We start from the raw sequence: 22,690 nt of genomic DNA, 5'->3' as shown, positions 1-22,690 counted from the left end.
GGTAAGTTCTCTTTGGCGTTACCGATAGTTATGCTCTCTTTATTTTAACAATCACAATAAGTTTGCTCACCTTAGCAACTTAGTTCATAATTGTATCAAATATCATTTGTTTCTCTCTCTTTCTCTCTCTCCATTCTTTCTTCTCTATTATCATTTCAACATCCTTAGTTCTCATTTTATTATTTATCAATCCATTTTTTTTTTCTTTCTAATTGTAAGTGGAAAAAAATTGTAATAATTCANAATATATATATTTTAAAAAAGGTTTAAATATCAACTATTAAAATTAGCCAAAATAATAAGAAAATAACCAAAACAAAAATAAGACTAGACTGAACAACAAGTGATCAAATTTTTCAACAAAAAGCCTAATAAAATAAACTCTAATTATTCAAATTTGTAGTTCGTTCAACTCATTACATAAATAAATATTCTAATTTCATTTTTCCTTAAAAAATGGTACTAAGATAAATATTGTGGAGGTAAGTTCTCTTTGGCGTTACCGACAGTTATGCTCTCTTTATTTTAACAATCACAATAAGTTTGCTCACCTTAGCAACTTAGTTCATAATTGTATCAAATATCATTTGTTTCTCTCTCTTTCTCTCTCTCCATTCTTTCTTCTCTATTATCATTTCAACATCCTTAGTTCTCATTTTATTATTTATCAATCCATTTTTTTTTCTTTCTAATTGTAAGTGGAAAAAAATTGTAATAATTCATACATTTAGGGGTTTTTTTTTTTTTTTTGTTTGGTGACATTGATATATTTAGGTTATATCTTTATTAGATTTTGGATAATTTAAGTTTCCTAGTGACCATCCTAAAAAAAATTTCTAGAGCTGTCACAATGTAAAAGATGCACTTAAAGCTAATATTTTGAAAAATTATATTTAGGCCCTAAACGATGACTGTTTTTAGACTTACTTTTCAAAAAGAGGAAAAAAAAAAAAATCCAACACATGCCCATATCAAACGCAAATAAACAGCTTATATTTGTCTACACTTGACTTCAATTTCACATATCACCGAAGCAAAGGTCACTGCTCAATAATTTGAATCTGCCCCAACTTGTAAAAGATAGTTAATGGCTCAATGGCCTCAAATTAAGAGTAATCATCATAAACATCCGAATAGAATCAAAGAAATTAGACTAAGGCATTGAAAAAGAGACATAATTTCCATTAATAAAAATATTTAAAAACTAGGATACACCATAAAGCTTCAAGCTACAAATTTTTCTAAACTAAAACATACCAAACAACCATGTAATCACTAAGCGCAACCCACTTGTTGTCATATACAAATCTCTCTCTCTCTAAGCACGCTCACCCCTGATCCTTCTGGCGAGCTGAATATCCTTGGGCATGATAGTGACTCTCTTAGCGTGAATGGCGCAGAGATTGGTGTCCTCAAAGAGTCCCACAAGGTAAGCCTCAGCGGCCTCTTGTAGAGCGGCCACGGCGGAGCTCTGGAATCGGAGATCGGTCTTGAAATCCTGAGCGATTTCACGAACCAATCGCTGGAATGGGAGCTTTCGGATCAGGAGCTCCGTGCTCTTCTGATACTTCCTGATCTCACGGAGAGCAACGGTTCCTGGCCTGAACCTGTGGGGCTTCTTCACTCCCCCGGTGGCCGGAGCAGACTTCCGAGCTGCCTTGGTGGCCAATTGCTTCCTCGGTGCCTTTCCGCCGGTGGATTTGCGAGCGGTTTGCTTTGTACGAGCCATTGGAATTGAAAAACTAGGGTTAGGGTTTCAGAGATTGAAAATAGGAATTGGTTTCGAATTTCAAATTCAGTGAGTGTGTGAGAGAAATGGGATTGGAGGGAGAGGATTTATACGGAGAGACTGAAATTTTGGGAGGGAGAGGAGGGCGATCGTGGACCGTTAATTTTTTAAGGGTTATCGACGGCTGTGGTTTGTTATTGGGTTAAGTGCTGTTCGGATCGATGACGTGGCGAAGAGAGAGAATGAAATTTCAAATATTTATTTATTTAAGGCGGGGTTTTTGGTTTTTGAGAAAGTGTGCGTGGTGGGGAAGAAAAGTATCTTGGCCGTTGATTTTTTGTATTATCGACGGTTGTTGCTTATTTAGAGGCCTTTAATGCGGATCGATGACGTGGCTACGGAGCTTTTTGTTTTTGTGGGCTATTTATAATGACTCTGGGAGGATGATTTGCTCGGCATGGCCCATGGGCCCATGGCTGTGGATCATGTCGAATATGCCTAGCTGCTGAACGTGGAACTTATGGAAGTAGAAATAATTCAAATAGAAATAATTCTCTTCTCAAAAAAAAAAAAATAGAGACTGAAATTTTGGGAGGGAGAGGAGGGCGATCGTGGACCGTTAATTTTTTAAGGGTTATCGACGGCTGTGGTTTGTTATTGGGTTAAGTGCTGTTCGGATCGATGACGTGGCGAAGAGAGAGAATGAAATTTCAAATATTTATTTATTTAAGGCGGGGTTTTTGGTTTTTGAGAAAGTGTGCGTGGTGGGGAAGAAAAGTATCTTGGCCGTTGATTTTTTGTATTATCGACGGTTGTTGCTTATTTAGAGGCCTTTAATGCGGATCGATGACGTGGCTACGGAGCTTTTTGTTTTTGTGGGCTATTTATACTGACTCTGGGAGGATGATTTGCTGGGCATGGCCCATGGGCCCATGGCTGTGGATCATGTCGAATATGCCTAGCTGCTGAACGTGGAACTTATGGAAGTAGAAATAATTCAAATAGAAATAATTCTCTTCTCAAAAAAAAAAAAATAATAATAATAATAATAATTCAATTGCTTGCTCCCTGATGTTAAGACTGTTTTGTTGGAGTGATTTTAGGGAGTATGAAAAAAGAGAGAGAGAAAAGTGGAGTAAATTTGGTATTTTTGAGTTTTTGGTTAGAAAAAAAAATAGGGAGGAAAATTGGTGGGGTTTATATGTTTTTTTTCTAGCCCACCAAAATGTAATCTCCCAAAAATAAAGAGAAAACTGCACAGAAAATTGGTGTGTGATTTGGACAAAAATGTCTTGTAATGTGCAATGGTTCTTTTCTCTTTTCTCTTCTTCTTCATCCACTTTTTTTTTTCTTCAGTGTGCAATGTTCACTAACTTCATTTGAATAGTTGAATTCTCATATTTATATGTTCTTTTCATCCGTGCTTTTGTCCTCTTTCTTGTTTGATTTTCTTTTTAATTCCTTATTTTTTTTCCTGTTTCCCTCATTTTTTTTCAATGTTTTTTTTTTCCTTCATCTGTTTTGGGTACTTAAGACTCTTTTTTATTTTTATTTTTTTAATGAAGTGCCCATTCATGCACAATTTTTTAATAAAAATTCAACACTTTAGTAAAGAGTTGGATACGAGGTGTAGGGTACACCATTACTCCTCAGGTAGTGGTTGATGCTCTAGGGGTACCGTTGGTTAGGGATCCTGTCTATCCTTATGACGAGTCTCCCGAGCTGAGTGATGTTTTATCTTACATCACTGGGACTTCTGTCCAGTGGGGTTCTGATCCTAGGATCACTTCTGCTGAGCTCTCCGGGTTGCACTATCTGTTCTTTAGGATAGCTTGTCATTCCATCTGGCCCATTTCTCATGTTCACACCATTCCTCTTGAGCGGTGTGTCTTTTTGTGCGCTTTAGTTACTGATGCTCCTATTAGTTTTCCCCATCTCTTTCTTCGTTCTTTGAACGATGTTTATAGGAGTTTATCTTCTTCTCATGCCCTTGTTCATCCTATTTTTATTCATAGGATTTTGCTCCATCTTGACCTTAGTGACTTCCCTTCCTCTGAGCTTGTTCATGTGATAGCTCCCATAGGTGCGTCTTTTCTTAGACAGAGGGCCGCTCATCTTCGAGCTGGTTCTAAACACCCTAGGTCCAAGCCGTCTAGTAGCGCTCCTCCTCCTTCTTCTTCTACAGGTACTGCTTGTGAGGATGTTCCTGATCCAGTTGGTGATGATGCTGCTGCTGCTGATGTTCCTCCACCTCCTTCGACCGACTTTGATGTTCGTCGTACTCTGGAGACTGTCGTGACCGTTCAGGCGGCTCATGGTCAGATTTTGGTGGACTTACTAGATGAGATTCCTGCTCTCCGAGCCGATTTAGCGCGTCTTCATTCACCCTCACCACCTCCTTTTGATGGCGACTCATGATTGCTCTTTGGCATTCCGTCACCAAAAGGGGGAGTGGAGTTTTGTCTTGTAGAGGGTTTTTTTTGTTAGGGGGAGATTTTTGTTACTTGTGGAGTTTTTTTAGATTGTATCTAGGTGCTTCACTTTGTATATCATTTTTTGGGGATATTCATGTTAGGGGGAGTAACATTGATTGATATTTTTTTTATTGATTCTTGTTGATTTGTGATTCACTGCTTATTGATTTATATTTATGAGTTGATCATTTATATATGTCTTTATTTTGTGTTGTGTGAATCTTACAAGAATGTTATACCTGTTATTTTATTCTTTTGTTACACATGCGTTTATGCGTTTGTTGAGTATTTCAAGAATATACATGTTGATTCAACTAAGCTGCTGTCTACACTTGCAACCGATGGATAGTAGTTAGGCTGAATTTGAAATTTATGAGCATTTCTTTGTAAAGGGCTTTTTACTTGTAAAACTTTGAGTTTTTAATTAGAGTTTTGTCACGGATTGCCAAAGGGGGAGTTTGTTAGGTTCTAAGGTCTTAGGATTTTATGTATTTAGAACTCTAATTTGTAATGTTAGCAAACCATGATCAAAACAATGTATTGAGTCTTGTTTAGGCTTGCTCAAAGTTGGTTTATTATTGTAAAGTTGGAATCGAGTGGCTGCAGAAGTACTTGAGACTTTCGGTCTGGCTCGATCGATCGAATAATAGACTCGATCGATCGAAAATCACACAGGTTGTTTTTTTCTGCAGAATTTCCAACTCAACCCTACTTCATTAAACGTTTAGGGTTTTATGTTTTTACCCTAGGTATATAAACAAAACCCTAGCCACGTTTTTGAGGGTTGCTCCAATTGTATTGTTGCTCATACATTGCTGTTTTGTGTAAATCTCTTATGAGATCTTTAAGGAGTTTTCCTTTACACAAAGCTTAGGGTTTTCAAGTTGGAGATATAATCTACATCTTGATGATCAACTTGGTTGCTACCATTGAAGCTTAAAGATAATCAAGCTGGGGTGCTTGTAGCTGATTGAAGAATCTAAGAAAGAAGGAGTCCGTGGATTCGGAGCTTGCACGTGGTCGTGTCAGTAAGTTTTACTGGTGGGTAGCATTAGGAAGTCAAGCGGGGAGCTTGTAGTCCTTCTGTATGAACTTCGATTCTTTCGCATAGTGGATTCAGGTTTACCTTGAGGATAGCTAGGTCAAATCTTCTCTAGGTTTTTACCGTGTGGTTTCCTGGGTCATCATATCTTGTGTTCATTTATTTTCCGCTGCTTTATATCTTGATATGATTGTTTAAATGTTTTAACCTAGAATTGTTTAATTTGACTAAGTAACAACTTGGCTAATTAATCTAGGCTAACCAATCTGGTTGTGTTTTAAGGGGTCTAAAACCATTCAATTTTTATCAAGTCTGGTTTGTTACACACACATGTAACAAACCTTCTGACTTTTAGAGCACGTTTGGTACACTATAATGATTATTACATGGGAATAGAAATAAGTATTAAATCATTTTTAAATCAAATTTTCTAAAATACACTTATTTTAGGGTGTTCAAAATAGAGCTAATAATTAACAAGAAGGAAAATTTATTTTCTTTCCTTTTGAAGATGTGGCAACTAATTGTTTTTTAGAAAAAAAAAAATTAAAAAGTTATTACATAAAGTGAAGGAATAGATATTCAATACGTTTGATAAGAAATAGTTATTCCTCATTTTGAAGAATAACTATTCATAAGGAATAATTATTCATTGTAATAAAAACATAACCAAACAACCGAATAGTTATGTCATAGAAATATTTATTACATTATAATATCTATTACAGTCTACCAAATATGTCCTTCGTAATGCTGTCCCTGTCAAGCCACGGAAAAATGAACACCACACTAGAAAAGCCTGTACTTTCTGAAAGTTAGAAATGAGTGAACTTTCATTAAATTGGCCCATTCAACAAAATACAAGTTAAAAGTCTATCCCAGTGGTAGAATTTTATTAAGTGTGGATCATTACTCACCTTTTCTAAACTCATGGGAAAATCTACTTTTCTTGGTTTCTGATAATTTATGTGCAATCGCATCTTTTTTTTTTCTTTAATGTTAATGTTATTTATTAGTTCTTGCTTTGAATTGTATTACTAGGACAAGTACATCAGGAGCTAAGGCAGCGGCAAAATTATGGATCTAGTTCATGGTCAGAGAGCAAGTGAGTTGTTTCAAGATCAATCTCATTTATATAAACATATATTTAACTTCATAGGTTCCATGTCACTTAAATGTGCCCTTCAGCTTGGCATACCAGACATAATCCACAATCATGGGAAACCTATTACTCTCCCTGAGTTGATTTTAGCGCTTCAAATTCATCCCACAAAAGCTGGTTTTGCGCACTAGCTCATGCGCTTACTTGTGCACTGTGGTTTCTTTGTTACAACCAGAGTTCATATAAATCAAGAAGAAGAAGAGGAAGAAGCATATGATCTCACACCTTCATCTAGGATCCTTCTCAAAGAAAATGTCACCAACTTGTTGCCATTTCTTCTGGCAATGCTTGACCCAGTTTTTGTTTCTCCGTGGCACTTCTTGAAGAGTTGGTTTCGAGGGGACAAAGTCACACCATTTGAGAGTGCACATGGGATGGGCTTTTGGGACTATGCTGACCAAAACCCTGACTTTAATGATAGTTTCAATAAGGCAATGGCCAGTGATTCTGGAATGATGAACTTGGTTGTAAAAGACTGCAAGCCAGTTTTTGAGGGGTTGGATACACTGGTGGATGTTGGGGGTGGCATTGGAACATGCGCTAGAATCATTTCTGAGGCTTTCCCTCACTTGAAGTGCACTGTTTTAGAGCCTCCACATGTCGTTGCTAATTTGCAAGATAGTTTGAACTTGAACTTTGTTGGGGGTGATATGTTTCAGTCTATCCCTTCGGCAAATGCCATTCTACTTAAGGTATGCATTATTTAATCCTTCCACCACCATTCTTTCTATCTCAAAATTTGGCTGGTGTCTTCATGGAGCTTGATCTACATGTCTTCCAATGCTTTCAAAAGCACTAGGACAGGTCTATCTCCATAAAGGAATGGAGTGATCCTATCCTAGCGCTTTTTGAAGCGCTGGAATAAGGTCCATCTATTCCAGTGCTTTTAAAAGCGTTGGGATAGGTCTTTCTCCATAAGAGAAATCGGTAACCCTATTCCAGCGCAATAAGGCTTCTTGTACCAGCGTTTTTGAAAACCGCCACTATTGGCCTCCTATTGCAGTGATTTGTAAAGCACCGGTTTTGAGCTACCGTAATAGGGTTTCCTATACGAGCGCTTTCAAAAAGCGCTTATCTATTATGGCAGTTTTTAAAAGCGCAGGGAAAGAAACGTTGGGACAAGACGATTTTTTTGTAGTGTAGGTTGTGCGTGGGTTGGATTGGGAGGGTGGAGGGCAATATTTTTAACCAACCCACTAATGGTGGGTTGGGAAAATTTCAATCCGCCACCAACCCACCAATCTATAAACCTGGTGGATCAGTTGAAAATCTTAATAGTTTCAACTCTGCGGGTTGAAAAATAAAATTAGCAAAATAAAATTATTTCAATTAAATTGGATAATATTTCCCCCATCAAATTTATATAAAAAAAAAAAGAAGAAAAAATTGTAATTTTTATTAAAAATAATAAAAAATAATTCATTATTTTTAGAATGATTGAGATTTTATTACACAAAAAATAAAAACATATCAAAATCTTAAATTAGACATGTACATAGAGTAAGAGTAGTAATAAAATCTTAGAGAGAGTAGCTGCAGTTTATTAGGGAAGAGAAATGTGAAAATGAAAAAAATATAAAGAAAGAGAAAGAGATGAGAGAAATAAAATAGGTGTGTACATGAGGTAGAATTTTATAATAAAAAAATTATATATATATATATATATATATAAAATATATATATATATAGGTTGGCGTGCCAAGTTGTGGTGGGTTAGAAATATCTTAACCCGTTATTCAACCTGATTTGCTAAATTATCTATTCAACCCACCCAACCCGACTTGTCTCACTAATAAACTCGCATGAATTGGGTTGGGTTGGTTCAGGTTGGGCGGGTTGGCGGATTAGAATTTCAAATTGTTTAATAAGGAAAGATATCAACATATAATTTATAGCATTTGAGAAAGAAACTGATTTCTATTAAATCACTTAAATCAACATTTAATAAAAATATTGTAATTTTTATACAAATATTCCAACAAAATTTACTACTAAACACTGGTTTTATCATATAAGGTGCTCATCTGTTGGATATTGTTTTAGATTTCTAATTTTTCTTAGTGTAGAAGGAAACAGTTTTTTTTAGTTTTATTTTTTTTGAAAGAAAATAATTTCCCGTTGTTTGGAAGAAATTCTTATCTTTATTGAAAAAACGAATATTTATAAAGGAATAAAATAAGAGCTTCATAAATAAGTCTTGCTGCAAAGGATTTGGTGGAATAATCCTAGGTGGGGGATCTCCCAAAATAGTCCTCTTGTGTGAAGAGAGGTGTGATAGTGTTTTTAAAGGATAGCCGCATGTGCGACATAGTGAGTTAGCTTATTATGTGAGTGCAAGGGAGATATTGGGCGTATTTGGGTTTTAGGAGTTGTGTTTGTTAGGTTTGTGAATGAGTTTATGTTTGTTTGGGCTTTGATTTATGTTATGATGTAGAGCAAATGTCCCTGGACTTTCTAGATAAACTGTACAATCAAAAGTCATGTCAAAGGGGCGCATAATTCAATAATTTTGTTTGCTAATACTTATTATTAGCCCTAATTAAGCTAAGTTTAGTTATTTCATTTTAATGTATTTTATATGGGTAATTTGGATTTTTAGCTAAATCATAGAAAATTGCAGTGTATTTTTATAATTTTTATTTTTAGAGAAGTCTGTTAGAAACCCAAAAGGCTTTAATAAATATGTACTATACTTCTATGAAAATTTCTCAAATTTATGGTGAATTCCAAGCTCAATTCCTTAAATTCTCAAGGGCTTTGTTAAACTAGAGTGATATCTAGCGTTACTGAGTTTCCTTTCTTTCTTAGTTTATTTTTATGAGGTTTGTGTTAAGTGTTATTTATAAGAGTCTGTGAGTTTGATTCATGAACTTTAGTTGTCTTTCTTATGTGTATACACATGTAATTGGTCAAACCATGTTAAGCAGGGTGGCGTTACATGCAAGCCATGGAGTTCAAATGAATCCCTTGACTTGGCCAAATTATATATATATATATATATATATAAATTTTTTTTAAAAAAATCTATTTTGACCCCCTAAATTAAAATTTTAAACACTTTGACTCTATATTTTGTTTATATCCAGCTAAAATAAGCTTAAATATGATTATCATAATGCTACTTTTACAATAATTCCACAATAAAGTTAAGTAGCAAGTTAAAACTGGTTGTATCTAAACCTGCAACTCACATTACTTTTTTACATTTTTTTGGCTAATACATCACTTTTTTACCTACCTTTAACAACTTTTCACGTATATTTTGTTGTAAAATTTTTGTGAAAGTTTTGTGTCAACAGCACTACTTTTAAAATATTTAATTTTATAAGAAAGAAAAATATGTTTCAAATTTTTTCTTCTTTGTTTAAAAAAAAAAAAAAAAAAATCTCTCTCTTGGACTTTGGCATACTTTGCCATTGACAACGAAATAAAGTTTTTTTTCCCTGCACTTTTTCTTTTCATCAGCAAAAAATTACACTACCATTACAATCATACCTCCCTTCTATGTTTTCTTAGTGTTTCTCTCTGTTTGATAAATACTTTATAGATTTCTAAGTCTAAGAAGTTTTTTAGTGCTTGCTCCAATTCTAAGAAAGTGACCATGTGTATAATTAAAAAGGCATACACTTCAAAAGCATAACCTTATATCGATTACTTTTTTTTTCTTAGTTTCACCTTTAGTATTAGACTCTTAGTCCTACTACTAGCTGTGTTACTATTCTTCTTTATTATATATATTTTTTATTTAATTGATATTTACATATAAATATAATAAGTTATTATTAATTTGAACAAAAAAAAAATTATGATTACTTATTTAATTATATTTGTTTATGCATTTAATAATGGTTATCTTACTAATCTTTAAAATATTAATAACTTTTTTAGACTATTGTACAATATAATTGTATTGTATACTTATATATATATATATATATATATAGAGATAGGTTTAAGTTACACCTAGTGTAACTCCACAAGAGTTACACTTTTTTTAAACCGTAGATTTATGAGAGATCCAACGGATAAAAATAAAACACCATTATTCATTACAACATTAAATACTTGTCTAATTAATAGTCTCTTTATTATCTCTCTCCTCATTAAAGTCTCTTTTTTCTCTCCTTATTAAGTCTTTCTTTGCAATTTCTTATACGTATCTACTTTCTTAGTTTTTTTTCTCCCTGAATATCACTTTCCTTATACATGTTTTACAAAGTGTTCAAGCAAAAAATATTCATGGCAGGAGCTACAAATGGCATCAGACAACTAAATGAGGAGAGATTATAGGTACTCCAACAAATCATCCCTGAAAGATGGATTGGGTATAAGAGTTTTTGTCCTTCCAGTAAAGTGAATGAACCATTTTAAAGAGATTACGACAATAATTCTATGAGGAAAGTGATATTTACAATAAGTCTGATTTGATTTTTGTTTATTCATAGGATGTTTATTTTGTTGAAACTATTTTGTGAGAATATATGAAGGCTTCCTAGATGTTAGATGGTTATATGAGGTATTGTTTTTTTTATATTCAGGTAAACATATTTGATATTGTAGTTGTTGTTCAGCTTCATCCTTCAGGTATATTGAACTTATTGTGCAAATCTGTTCAGAGTTGCTGTTGCTACTCGTTTCCAGTGTTCTTTTAAGCAACTTCTTTATGACGCTCAGTTTGAAGAATTATCAGCTAGGGATTTGATGTTGACATCTGCACTTAACACAGATTATCTCCTTACTTTGCCAGTATATGTTGATTGGAAGAGAGCATCTAGGTCCAATGCAAGAATATTCAAGTGTTAAGTGCAGAAAGTAGAAACGTAGGAGAAATTGCAAATAAAATGGAAAGAAATACTTAATAAGGAGAGAGAAAAAGAGACATAAGAAATATTTTAATGAGGAGAGAGATAATGAGGAGACTATTAATTAAGTAAGTATTTAATGTTGTAATGGATAACGATGTTTTGTTTTTATCCGTTAGATTTCTCATAAATCTATGGTTTAAAAAATGTGTAACTCTTGTGGAGTTACACCAAGTATAACTTGAACCCATCTCATATATATATATATATATATATATCATTCTATTTTTTACTAGCTCCCCATGACAAATTCTTAGCTCCGCCATTACCGACCCTCTTAGAAAAAAAAAAAATCATAGAGCCTTCATTGATGTTAAGTAATATTGTCTCGTGTGGATTTTTTTTCTTATTTGTATAAATGTGCTCTCATATGCACAAAGTGATAGTCGATTTCAAACTTTAGGTGAAGTGAATATGCTTTTTTCAATACAATGAGGAAGGGCATAATTTTAGAGATTGATTATACTCTTGGTTGTGTTATTTATGGTTAACCTAAATAAATTAAGTCATGTTTTCATTGTCTTGATGGTAAAAATGACTAATTGCAGTTGGTTTTACACGCTTTGAGTGATGAAGAATGCGTGAAGGTACTGAATAAATGCCGAGAAGCTATTGCAAACAAAGGAAAGGAGGGAAAGGTGATCATCATAGACATAGCGATTGACGAGAAGAAAGATGAGCATGAAGTTACGAGCACAAAACTCTTTTTTGACATGTTGATGATGGTTGTGGTTACTGGAAGAGAGAGACACGAGAAGGAATGGGAAAAGCTCTTCGTGGAGGCTGGTCTCAGTCACTACAAGATAAAACCCTTATTTGGTTTAAGGTCCCTTATTGAGGTTTATCCTTAGCAGCAATGATGTGCTGTAATAAGATTTTATGATCATTGAATAAATCATGTACTGTAAGCCTGAATGCCATGTGGATTAGTGTCAGTCAGGGAATTGAAGTTGTGTCAATCTTGAAATTGCGTAGTCTTAAAACTTTCTTCAATAATTAAACCAATGAAATTTATGTCAAGAAAAGAGTGCCGTAGTCAATTCTTATGTGTTGGACAACCCTACCCATGCCCATGACAAAATTGTCCTATCCAATTATGCAACAGTAATGGGCCACCTCTCCATGACAAAAATCTATATAAGACCAAGCAGCTTGACCGAGATGTACAAGAAGCTTTGAAATAGATCTGCATTAAAAATGGATCTATTTATGGCGAGAGGATGGATGAGTTGTTTTAGATATACTGTCATTTTTTATCCCAAAAAAGAAGGTTCAGTGTCATTTGTATAAACACATCTTTAGCTAAATTTGCAAATTAGTTAGGCATGCTTGACGTAAGACAATAAGTCATATTAACAATTACAAAAAAATTGGTAAAATATATGTATCCATAGGTGTTATAAAAGCATGTATTGGGGGTTGTTATAAGAGCATTAGTCTTAAAACTTCCTTCAATAATTAAACCTTTGAAATTTGTTTCAAGAAAAGAATGTTGTAGTCAATTCTTATTTGTTGGACAACCCTACCCATGCCCATGACAAAAATTGTCCTATCTAATTATGGCAACAGTAATGGGCCACCTCTCCATGACAAAAATCTATATAAGACCAAGCAGCTTGACCGAGATGTACAAGAAGCTTTGAAATAGATCTGCATTAAAAATGGATCTATTTATGGCAAGAGGATGGATGAGTGAGATGTTTTAGATTTACTGTCATTTTTTATCCCAAAAAGAAGGTTAAGTGTCATTTGTATAAACACATCTTTAGCTAAATTTGCAAATTAGTTAGGCATGATTACAAAAAGTCATATTAACAATTACAAAAAAATTAGTAAAATATATGTATCCATAGGTGTTATAAGAGCATTAGTATTGGGTGTTGTAAAACTCTCAAATTGCTATTTTACAACCTCAAAACCTTAAAAACCTTTTTTATTTTGGTGTGTAAGCCCAAAATTTTTTACAACCATGCTATAGTGAATTATAGGAATTATAGCAAGTTGTTATAAATTATTTATTATAAAATATTGTCTCTCTCCTATCTCTCCTTTTCTCATATGCTCTCTCCTTTCTATCTGTCTCCTCTTACTCTTGCTCTCTCTCCTCCCTTTCTATCTCATCCCTCTATGGTCAGTTTGGGTTTCTCGAGTCTTAGATATCAAAACTTTTTGTTTGGTAGAGAAGAAAAATGAGAGGATAGAAAATTATGTTTGTATAAATTTACTTTCATGCACTTATGACAGTCTTTTTTTAATAGTTTATAAGGAAAAAAAAAAAAAAACTAAACATTTAATGTTAAAAATAAAAACCAACTTAATATATGGGTAATTTTTCATTTAAGCTTACTTTCTTTTCATAATGAAACCCCCAAATAGTGGTGCAAGGAAAAATCCTCACCAAAATCACTCCCAAAACATTTTAACTATTCAGAAAACTTAAAAGGGAACGTTAATAAGCATAGTGTGGTGTTTGTTAAGATTGGATTCACTACAACAAACTTGAGTTTTTTCAACATTTTGTTATCTATGGTTACTAAAAAATGTTAATAAAACCCCTAAGTTTCTACAGTTGTACTCAACTGTTGATCAAAATAAGGAAATTAACATACTTATTTCTACAGTTGGCACAACTGTGGAAACAAGTGTTAAAAAAATTTAAATAAAAGTTTTATCCACGAGTTTGATGAATGTAGAAGATAAACCACATCTTTTATCTACGATTGTCAGTATTGAAAATTAGAAACACAGAATTTATATAAAGCTACAGAACAAATCAAAGTTTTATAGATAGCTCTCACAATTTCTCATTTTCTCTCTAGTAGCTCAAATCTCTCTCACACAAAACTTAGAAATTTCAAAGCCAATTTCATAGCTCTCAATCATGGAAATTTCGAAGCTCTAGGTCATGGCAATCGCATAGCTATTGTTCTCTCAATGCGGTGGCTCTGTCTCATCGTCACTCACAATGTCGAAGTCGAAGTCGAAGTCTTCCATCAACTCCACTACTCTTCGCTTGCCTCATCTAATCTCCCCCAATTTTCTAGGGTTTCAAGCTCAGTCACCAAAGCGGCACGAAGATCATTTTGCTTGATTCGTCTCGAATATCAGTTGCATTGTTCTCTAAGGTCCATTTCTTATTGAATACAGTAATTTTGTCCATACTCTGTTATTCGCTTTGATTGCTCTAATTTTGGATTGGATTCGCATATTTCTAGTTGATTTTAGGGTTTATATCACTCTTTTTATGGTTTCGTTTTGGTTTCTGTGGTATTCGTATTTCCAGCATGTATTTTGATGATATACTGTTTGATTGCTCCAATTTTCAAGCGGATTTGGGTAATTCTATGTGATTCTAAGATGCTTCATTCACTGGTTATTGTGGATTTACCCATTCCTTCATGACTCGTTCCCTTGAAGCAATATTGATCGTGTTGATTTTTCATAAAGCCATCTCTCTGGTATTTTGAAAATCTAGGTATTTTGTTTTTAACAGTGTTATTTATTTATTGTGGTAGTTGTAAATAGTTAGTTTTGTATTGGTTCAGTAGTGTTTTTTTTGTGGGGGGGGAGATTATGAATATGGGACTTGTAACGTCCCAGCAAGTCAAAAAAAAAAAAAAAGTCAGATTTTTAATGATTCCCACTTGCCTCCCAACTACCCCACCCATTCCCACCACATATCTCACAACTTTCTCTTTTCTCTCTTTGGCCGGTTGTCTCATTTTTGTTTCTCTTTTCTTTTTCATTTTCACTCAACACAACACAACACACATACACACACTCCTCTCCCTCACTCTCCCACCGGTACACTCCTCATCATCATCTCCAATATTTTTTTCTGGCAAATCACTGGAAAACCGTCAAGAACATCACACCTCCACATCAGTTATTTGAGGTAAAAGTTCTAATCTCTTTTGATGGGTATTAATGTTCTTGTTTGAGGTTATTTTACCCAAGTTTTAATAATGATAGTCATGTGATTTAAGAGCTTTGGAAATGATATTCATGTGTTTATATGTATGGGTTTATATCTTAAAGATGCTTTAGGATAGTTGCTCATGATGAAGGCTTCAATCTTAGAAGATAAGCTTTTGCTTAAAGATGCAATTTTCATCCTTCCTGCCATATGTTGTATCATTACTTGCCTCTTTTTACATATGATTGCAATTTATTGTTATATAATTTCTCTTTTCATGTTTTATAAAAATCACCCTACATTATAAAAATCAAATTCTAACTTGCAAAGCAACTAATTATTAACCCAAATCAAATCAAAGAAAAATAACATGTGATGAAGAATTGGAATACCACAATACCTAAATATTCATAAAATTATATACAAATTTATCAAAAAGAGAAACAAGTGTGATGTGATGTAACAATTAAATCAACAATAACAAAAAGAACTATTATTGGACAAAATAAGTGATTGAAACAATAAAAATTCAACCAAAAGGGAAACAAAATTTGGGGGGGGGGGGGAGAGGGAGAGAGAGAGAGAGAGAGAGTAAAGGCTGAACAAAGTGACATTGTAAAATTTAAGAATATAAATTTAAAAATCTATAGTGGGAATCAAATGAAAATTTTGAAATAGAATGATTTGAGGAGATGAAAGATTGAATTAAGAAGACAATAGTTAAAGAAGGTGAAAAGTTGAACAAAGTTAAAATTGCAAAAAACAAAAAATAAAAAAGGAAGCTAAAAATGTGGTGCAAAAATAGTTTTGTAAAATTTATTGTGAAACTTCCATTATTATATAGTATAGATATGGGTAGATTTTTTTTTGGTTTTTCTTTCATCATTGTTTTAATTGTTTAGTTATAAGCATTTAAATTGGTGTGAATGGCACAGAGATTGGTGTCCTCAAAGAGTCCCACAAGGGTGATGTTGATGTGATATGTGGTGGACTTCCTTGTGAAGGCATAAGTGGTTTTAATTGGTTTAGGAATAAAGAAAATCCATTGGATGATTACAAAAATAAACAACTAATTGTTTAGATGAACTTGGTGCAAAATTTAAAGCCAAGATATGTTTTAATGAAAAATGTGGCTAAACTTGTTAAATTTGCAAATGACTTTCTTGGACGTTATGCATTGGGTCATCTCATTGGCATGACCTATCAAGTCCGGATAGGGATGATGGCCGCAGGTGTATATGGGCTTCCACAATTCCGCATGCGTGTTTTCTTATGGGCAGCACAGCTCACTGATGTTTGTAAATAATTATATATACATATATATATATAATTATAAATAATACACTAACTTTACTATTTTTTTAATCACTAACTTTATTTATAACAAAATGTTATTATAAAATGATAACAATACACACGCACATGTAACAAACCTTCTATATTTCCTAATTATTAAATTACATAAAGTTATATTATATTTATACTATATACTCACACATTCACACAAATAACAAAAATAAATAAATAACGCATACAATCAGTATCATTCTCGCATTCAAACAAATAATATATAAATTTATAATAAAAAGAAACACACTTAAAGCTCACAAACACTTATTATTTACTTTTAAAGTTAGAGATACCAATAATCAGATAGAGAAAAGAGATTCATGAGAGAGATATCTAAGATTTATGTTATTAATTGATTTTGGAATAGACTCATCTGTGTTGTTAAGTTTTAATTAGACTGAACTAGTCTAAGTCAGAGGGTGCAAGATTTAAATTATTAAGATGTGCAAAAAAATATTTAAAAGGTAAATTAAACTAATAAAATAATATTTTATACATATAATATATATAATTTTTCTCAAGTCTGGTTTGTTACACACATGTAACAAACCTTCTGACTTTTAGTAACGCCGCCCCCAGTTAGGCCATGAAAAAATGAACACCACACTAGAAAAGCCTGTACTTTCTGAAGTCAGAAATGAGTGAACTTTCATTAAATTGGCCCATTCGAAAAATACAAGTTAAAAGTCTATCCCAGTGGTAGAATTTTATTAAGTTTGGATCATTACTCACCTTTTCTAAACTCATGGGAAAATCTACTTTTCTTGGTTTCTGATAATTTATGTGCAATCGCATCTTTTTTTTTTTCTTTAATGTTCATGTTATTTATTAGTTCTTGCTTTGAATTGTATTACTAGGACAAGTACATCAGGAGCTAAGGCAGCTGCATGCAAAATTATGGATCTAGTTCATGGTCAAAGAGCAAGTGAGTTGTTTCAAGCTCAATCTCATTTGTATAAACATATATTTAACTTCATAGGTTCCATGTCACTTAAATGTGCCCTTCAGCTTGGCATACCAGACATAATCCACAATCATGGGAAACCTATTACTCTCCCTGAGTTGATTTTAGCGCTTCAGATTCATCCCACAAAAGCTGGTTTTGTGCACCGGCTCATGCGCTTACTTGTGCACTGTGGTTTCTTTGTTACAACCAGAGTTCATATAAATCAAGAAGCAGAAGAAGAAGAAGCATATGATCTCACACCTTCATCTAGGATCCTCCTCAAAGATAATGTCACCAACTTGTCACCATTTCTTCTGGCAATGCTTGACCCAGTTTTTGTTTCTCCATGGCACTTCTTGGAGAGTTGGTTTCGAGGGGACAAAGTCACACCATTTGAGAGTGCACATGGGATGAGCTTATGGGACTATGCTGACCAAAAACCTGACTTTAATGATAGTTTCAATAAGGCAATGACCAGTGATTCTGGAATGATGAACTTGGTTGTAAAAGACTGCAAGCCAGTTTTTGAGGGGTTGGATGCACTGGTTGATGTTGGGGGTGGCACTGGAACATGTGCTAGGATCATTTCTGAGGCTTTCCCTCACTTGAAGTGCACAGTTTTGGAGCTTCCACATGTCGTAGCTAATTTGCCAGATAATTCGAACTTGAACTTTGTTGGAGGTGATATGTTTCAGTCTATCCCTTCGGCAGATGCCATTCTACTTAAGGTTTGCATCATTTAATCCTTCCACTACCATTCTTTGTGTCTCAAAATTTGCCTGGTTTCTTTCTGGAGCTTGAACAACATATGTCTTTCATGGGTAACTACTATACACTGGTTTCATCATATATGTTCATCTTGTTACAAATTGTTTTAGATTTCTAATTTTTCTTAGTATAGAAGGAAACAATATATTTTTATTTCTTTTTTTTTTTTTAAAAAAAAAAAGATTTCCGTTTGTTGGGAAGAAAATCTTATCTTTACTGGGAAAAACGAATATTCCTTAATTTTTTTTGATGAACCAGAACTTTATTAAAGAAGGGAAAAACAGAGCTACAAGGCTCTCCTGAACTCTTCCAAAATGATGAAAGAGAAGCAAGCAGGCCATTCCCAAAATCAAAAAGACCAAAGAAAAACGAATATTCCTTAATTATCAAGGAATAAAATACGAGATTCATAAATAAGTTTTGTGGAATAATCCTAGGTGGGGCTCTCGCAAAATAGTACTCTTGTGTGAGGAGTGATGTGAATGGTGTTTTTGAAGCTGAAAAATTCCCGCATGCGTTCATTTTTCATGTGAGGGCGAGGGAGGTATTGGGTGTATTTGGGTTTTAGGAGTTGTGTTTGTTATATTTGTGTGTTAGTTTATGTTTGTTTGGGCTTTGGTTTATGTTTATTATGTAGAACAAATGTCTCTGGAATTTCTTGATTAACTGGACAATCAAAAATTATGTCAAAGGGGTGTAAAATTCCTGCATGCGTTCGTTTTTCATGTGAGGGCGAGGGAGGTATTGGTTTTTTTTTTTTTTTTTTTTTTTTTTTTTTTTTTTTCTGAAAAAAAAAAAAAAAGATTTCCGTTTGTTGGGAAGAAAATCTTATCTTTACTGGGAAAAACGAATATTCCTTAATTTTTTTTTGATGAACCAGAACTTTATTAAAGAAGGGAAAAACAAAGCTACAAGGCTTTCCTGAACTCTTCCAAAATGATGAAAGAGAAGCAAGCAGGCCATTCCCAAAATCAAAAAGACCAAAGAAAAACGAATATTCCTTAATTATCAAGGAATAAAATACGAGATTCATAAATAAGTTTTGTGGAATAATCCTAGGTGGGGCTCTCGCAAAATAGTACTCTTGTGTGAGGAGTGATGTGAATAGTGTTTTTGAAGCTGAAAAATTCCCGCATGCGTTCGTTTTTCATGTGAGGGTGAGGGAGGTATTGGGTGTATTTGGGTTTTAGGAGTTGTGTTTGTTATATTTGTGTGTTTATGTTTGTTTGGGCTTTGGTTTATGTTTATTATGTAGAACAAATGTCTCTGGAATTTCTTGATTAACTGGACAATCAAAAATTATGTCAAAGGGGTGTAATTCTATAATTTTGTACATTAATATTTATTAGACTCATCACGTGTTTCGCACGTGCGATGAAACTCTTTTTTATTTTTTTTTTAGTTTAATATAATTTTTCAAATTGAATTTATCTATTATTAGTGTCCGTTTGACATGGCTTAATTTTGCCAGCTTATGTTATTCAATTTATTTTTGCTACTATTCAATTTATCTATTATTAGTGTTCGTTTGACATGGCTTAATTTTGCCAGCTTATGTTATTCAGTTTATTTTTGGTACTATTCATGAGTCATATTGTACTTTTTGGTACTATTCATGGATCTCATTGTACTATTTCAGCTAACTTTTACATTTATCTATAGTACTTTTAGTAAAAAGTTTTCAGTTTTAGCAAAATAAACGGATCTCAAATAGACTTTTAGTGAGGTTACACAGGAATGAATTTTTAAAAAACTAAAATTTAGGATTTGAAAATAAGTAAATGACTAGGTTTAGTGTATGCTAATTTTTAGGAAAAAAATGTATTAAAAGTGTGAGATATAGTCAAATAGAGAGTGTGCTAATTTTTAGGGAAAAAAAAAATTATCGGGTATTGTTTTTTGTTTTTTAATTTTGTTAAATTACAATTTTAACCTTGTTTTTTATTTTTCAAGAATAAGGATTATTTAATTAAATTAGGAGTATTTTTGACATTTTTTAAGTCATAACTAACTTTCTATTTTTCTAACTTTTTGAATCCTCTCTCTATTTTTCTAACTTTTTGAATCCTCTTAATATAGAGAGATTATTGACCACCTAAGCTAAATTTAGTTATTTCATTTTAATGTATTTTATTTGGGTTCTTTGGTTTTTTAGTAAAATCATAGAAAACTGCTGTGTATTTTGTAATTTTCATTTTTAGAGAAGCTTGTTAGAAACCCTAAAAGGCTCTAATAATTAAATATTTACTATTCTAGACCGGTTTCATCGTACTGAAATAAAATACCTATATTAAAATTTCCCAAATTTTTGGTAGATATTCCAAGCTCCATTCCTTAAATTCTCAAATGCTTTGTTAAACTAGAACTATATCTAGCCTTACTGCATTTCCGTTCTTCGTTAGTTTATGTTTATGAGGTTAGTATAAGTGTTATTTTAAGAGTCTATGAGTTTGATTCATGGATATACACGCACGCGTAATTGGTCAAACCATGTTAAGTAATATTGTCTTGTGTGGACTGTTTTTTCTTGTTCATGGACATGTGCTTCCGCAACTTTAAATTCCAACAGCTCTCAAGTTATGCAAAAATTGATAGTCAATTTCAAACTTTAGGTGAAGTGATGATACAATGAGGAAGGGCACAATTTTAGAGAATGATTATATTCTTGGTTGTGTTATTTATGGTTAGCCTAAATAAATTACATCATGTTTTCATTGTCTTGATGGTGAAAATAACTAATTGCAGTTGGTTTTACACGCTTTGAGTGATGAAGAATGCGTGAAGGTACTGAAAAAATGCCGAGAAGCTATTTCAAACAAAGGAAAGGAGGGAAAGGTGATCATCATAGACATAGTGATTGACGAGAAGAAAGATGAGCATGAAATTACCAGCGCAAAACTCTTTTTTGACATGTTGATGATGGTTGTGGTTACTGGAAGAGAGAGACGCGAGAAGGAATGGGAAAAGCTCTTCGTGGAGGCTGGTTTCAGTCACTACAAGATAAAACCCTTATTTGGTTTAAGGTCCCTTATTGAGGTTTATCCTTAGCAGCAATTACGTGATGTACTAAGATTTTCATGATCGTTGGATAAATCATATATTGTAAGCCAGGGAATTGAGGTGTTGTCAGTCTTGAAATTGCGTATTCTTAAAACTTTCTTTAATATTTAAACCTATGAAATTTGTGTCAAGAAAAGAGTGCTGTAGTCAATTCTTATATTGTGTATTGTATTGCATTCTATTTAGTTGACGTGGTTTGTCTTGGATCCCACGTGGTCCTGCTGTTTTCTTACGTGCATTAAACATTCCAATTTCTGTCTAGAAATGCTTTAGGCATAAAAATAAATTTACAACATTTGAATTGATAAGCTTTTACTGGTTTTCATTTGTATCTATCACTAGCCTTATTTTTTTACTTATGATTAACAATTTCCACCATTAGCAATTGTGAATTTTATTCATTATTTATTTATTTATTTTTTTGTCTATAGACTCTCTTCTCAATGAGCAACTTTTTTGAGTTCTATAATTTTATTTTTTAATCTAAGTCCATAGATTCTATGCCTAACCAAAATAATCCGTTCTGTGCGCACGTTTGCTGATGAAAACTTTAAGTTTAATAAATTTAAAGATAAATATTTATATTATCACCAGTTTTAGTTGTAGGAATCTAAAAACATGTGATCCGATTTTCTGAGGAATTATGAGAAAACATGGTTCCAAACCAAATCGGACCCTGCTTGTCATGGTCAGAGGATAGCATAGTTAATGTAAGAGCATTAGCATTGGAAAATTCCAATGCTATTCTATTTTACAATTCTAAAAAGACACTTTATCATTATACTATATCATTTTACAATATCTCCACATCTCAAACTTCTACTTCCCTCTTTTACTCATTAAAATAATATATTTATATAATAAAATAATATATCTCAAAATTATATCTTTTCTCTCCCATCTCTCTCCTCTCCTTATATAATAAAATATTATTATTTTTTTACAATACTTGCTACAGTGCAATTCTATGTTTAGAATTGCATTGTAGCAGTATTGCAAAAAAATTTGCAATACTGCTGTTTAGCATTTCCCAATGCAGATGGTTTTAGGGCTTAAAATTACAAATTTACCTTAGATTTGGCATTAGTATTCCCCAATGCTAATGCTCTAATAAGCCATTTTTTAACACTTTGATCCACACAGTCTCCCCAATTACTGTGGAAGAAGTTCTGCGGTCAGATTCTCAATTTGTATAGGCGACAGTATAGATAAGTCTGTGTCTTATGAATGCCTTCACAACAAAAATACTGAATGTGAAATAGCTTAATTAGAAAATACGTTCTTATTTATCCCGGTAGGTAGTATTATTTCTAATTTCAAATTGCTACCTAATTGATTAACAACATTTATATATGGTCAATGTAATTGAAAAGTCGTTCAC

At 33.1% G+C, this 22,690-nt stretch overlaps 3 protein-coding genes across 10 annotated transcripts; 2 read left to right on the top strand and 1 right to left on the bottom strand.

The window, feature by feature from the left end:
- Positions 1-1,161: 1,161 nt before the first annotated feature.
- On the bottom strand, positions 1,162-1,822 carry LOC112020157 (histone H3.2). Its single transcript, XM_024052712.2, has one exon. It carries the CDS (start codon positions 1,727-1,729, stop codon positions 1,319-1,321), a length of 411 nt encoding a protein of 136 aa, XP_023908480.1. The 5' UTR covers positions 1,730-1,822; the 3' UTR covers positions 1,162-1,318.
- Positions 1,823-6,106: 4,284 nt separating this feature from the next.
- LOC112018774 (probable O-methyltransferase 3) lies at positions 6,107-12,142 on the top strand. 3 transcript variants are annotated; one of them, XM_065762972.1, is made up of 3 exons: positions 6,107-6,350; positions 6,447-7,099; positions 11,818-12,142. In XM_065762972.1, exons 2-3 carry the CDS (start codon positions 6,542-6,544, stop codon positions 12,118-12,120), a joined length of 861 nt encoding a protein of 286 aa, XP_065619044.1. In that variant the 5' UTR covers positions 6,107-6,350; positions 6,447-6,541; the 3' UTR covers positions 12,121-12,142. The 3 variants fall into 3 exon arrangements, with proteins under 3 accessions (XP_065619044.1, XP_065619043.1, XP_065619042.1); XM_065762971.1 differs by having other exon boundaries at positions 6,434-7,099; XM_065762970.1 differs by lacking the exon at positions 6,107-6,350 and having other exon boundaries at positions 6,357-7,099.
- Positions 12,143-13,996: 1,854 nt separating this feature from the next.
- On the top strand, positions 13,997-21,499 carry LOC112018723 (trans-resveratrol di-O-methyltransferase). 6 transcript variants are annotated; one of them, XM_065762957.1, is made up of 4 exons: positions 14,281-14,394; positions 17,393-17,460; positions 17,693-18,209; positions 20,995-21,499. In XM_065762957.1, exons 2-4 carry the CDS (start codon positions 17,423-17,425, stop codon positions 21,295-21,297), a joined length of 858 nt encoding a protein of 285 aa, XP_065619029.1. In that variant the 5' UTR covers positions 14,281-14,394; positions 17,393-17,422; the 3' UTR covers positions 21,298-21,499. The 6 variants fall into 6 exon arrangements, with proteins under 6 accessions (XP_023907018.1, XP_065619029.1, XP_023907050.1 ...); XM_024051282.2 differs by having other exon boundaries at positions 17,544-18,209; XM_024051289.2 differs by lacking the exon at positions 14,281-14,394 and adding an exon at positions 14,959-15,164 and having other exon boundaries at positions 17,544-18,209.
- Positions 21,500-22,690: the final 1,191 nt, after the last annotated feature.

Source organism: Quercus suber, unplaced genomic scaffold (genome assembly GCF_002906115.3).
Source record: "Quercus suber isolate HL8 unplaced genomic scaffold, Cork oak 2.0 scaffold_484, whole genome shotgun sequence".
Classification (NCBI taxonomy): Eukaryota; Viridiplantae; Streptophyta; class Magnoliopsida; order Fagales; family Fagaceae; genus Quercus; species Quercus suber.
Note: the sequence above shows the minus strand (reverse complement) of the source record. Positions and strands in the feature narration are given on the sequence as shown.

Coding starts and splice junctions, on each gene's coding strand:
- LOC112020157 (XM_024052712.2), bottom strand. CDS start 1,729: ATGGCTCGTACAAAGCAAACCGCTCGCAAATCCACCGGCGGAAAGGCA.
- LOC112018774 (XM_065762972.1), top strand. CDS start 6,542: ATGCGCTTACTTGTGCACTGTGGTTTCTTTGTTACAACCAGAGTTCAT. Junction 7,100..11,817: donor CAAATGCCATTCTACTTAAG/GTATGCATTATT, acceptor GACTAATTGCAG/TTGGTTTTACACGCTTTGAG.
- LOC112018723 (XM_024051250.2), top strand. CDS start 14,204: ATGCGGTGGCTCTGTCTCATCGTCACTCACAATGTCGAAGTCGAAGTC. Junction 14,395..17,392: donor CAGTTGCATTGTTCTCTAAG/GTCCATTTCTTA, acceptor TTGTATTACTAG/GACAAGTACATCAGGAGCTA. Junction 18,210..20,994: donor CAGATGCCATTCTACTTAAG/GTTTGCATCATT, acceptor AACTAATTGCAG/TTGGTTTTACACGCTTTGAG.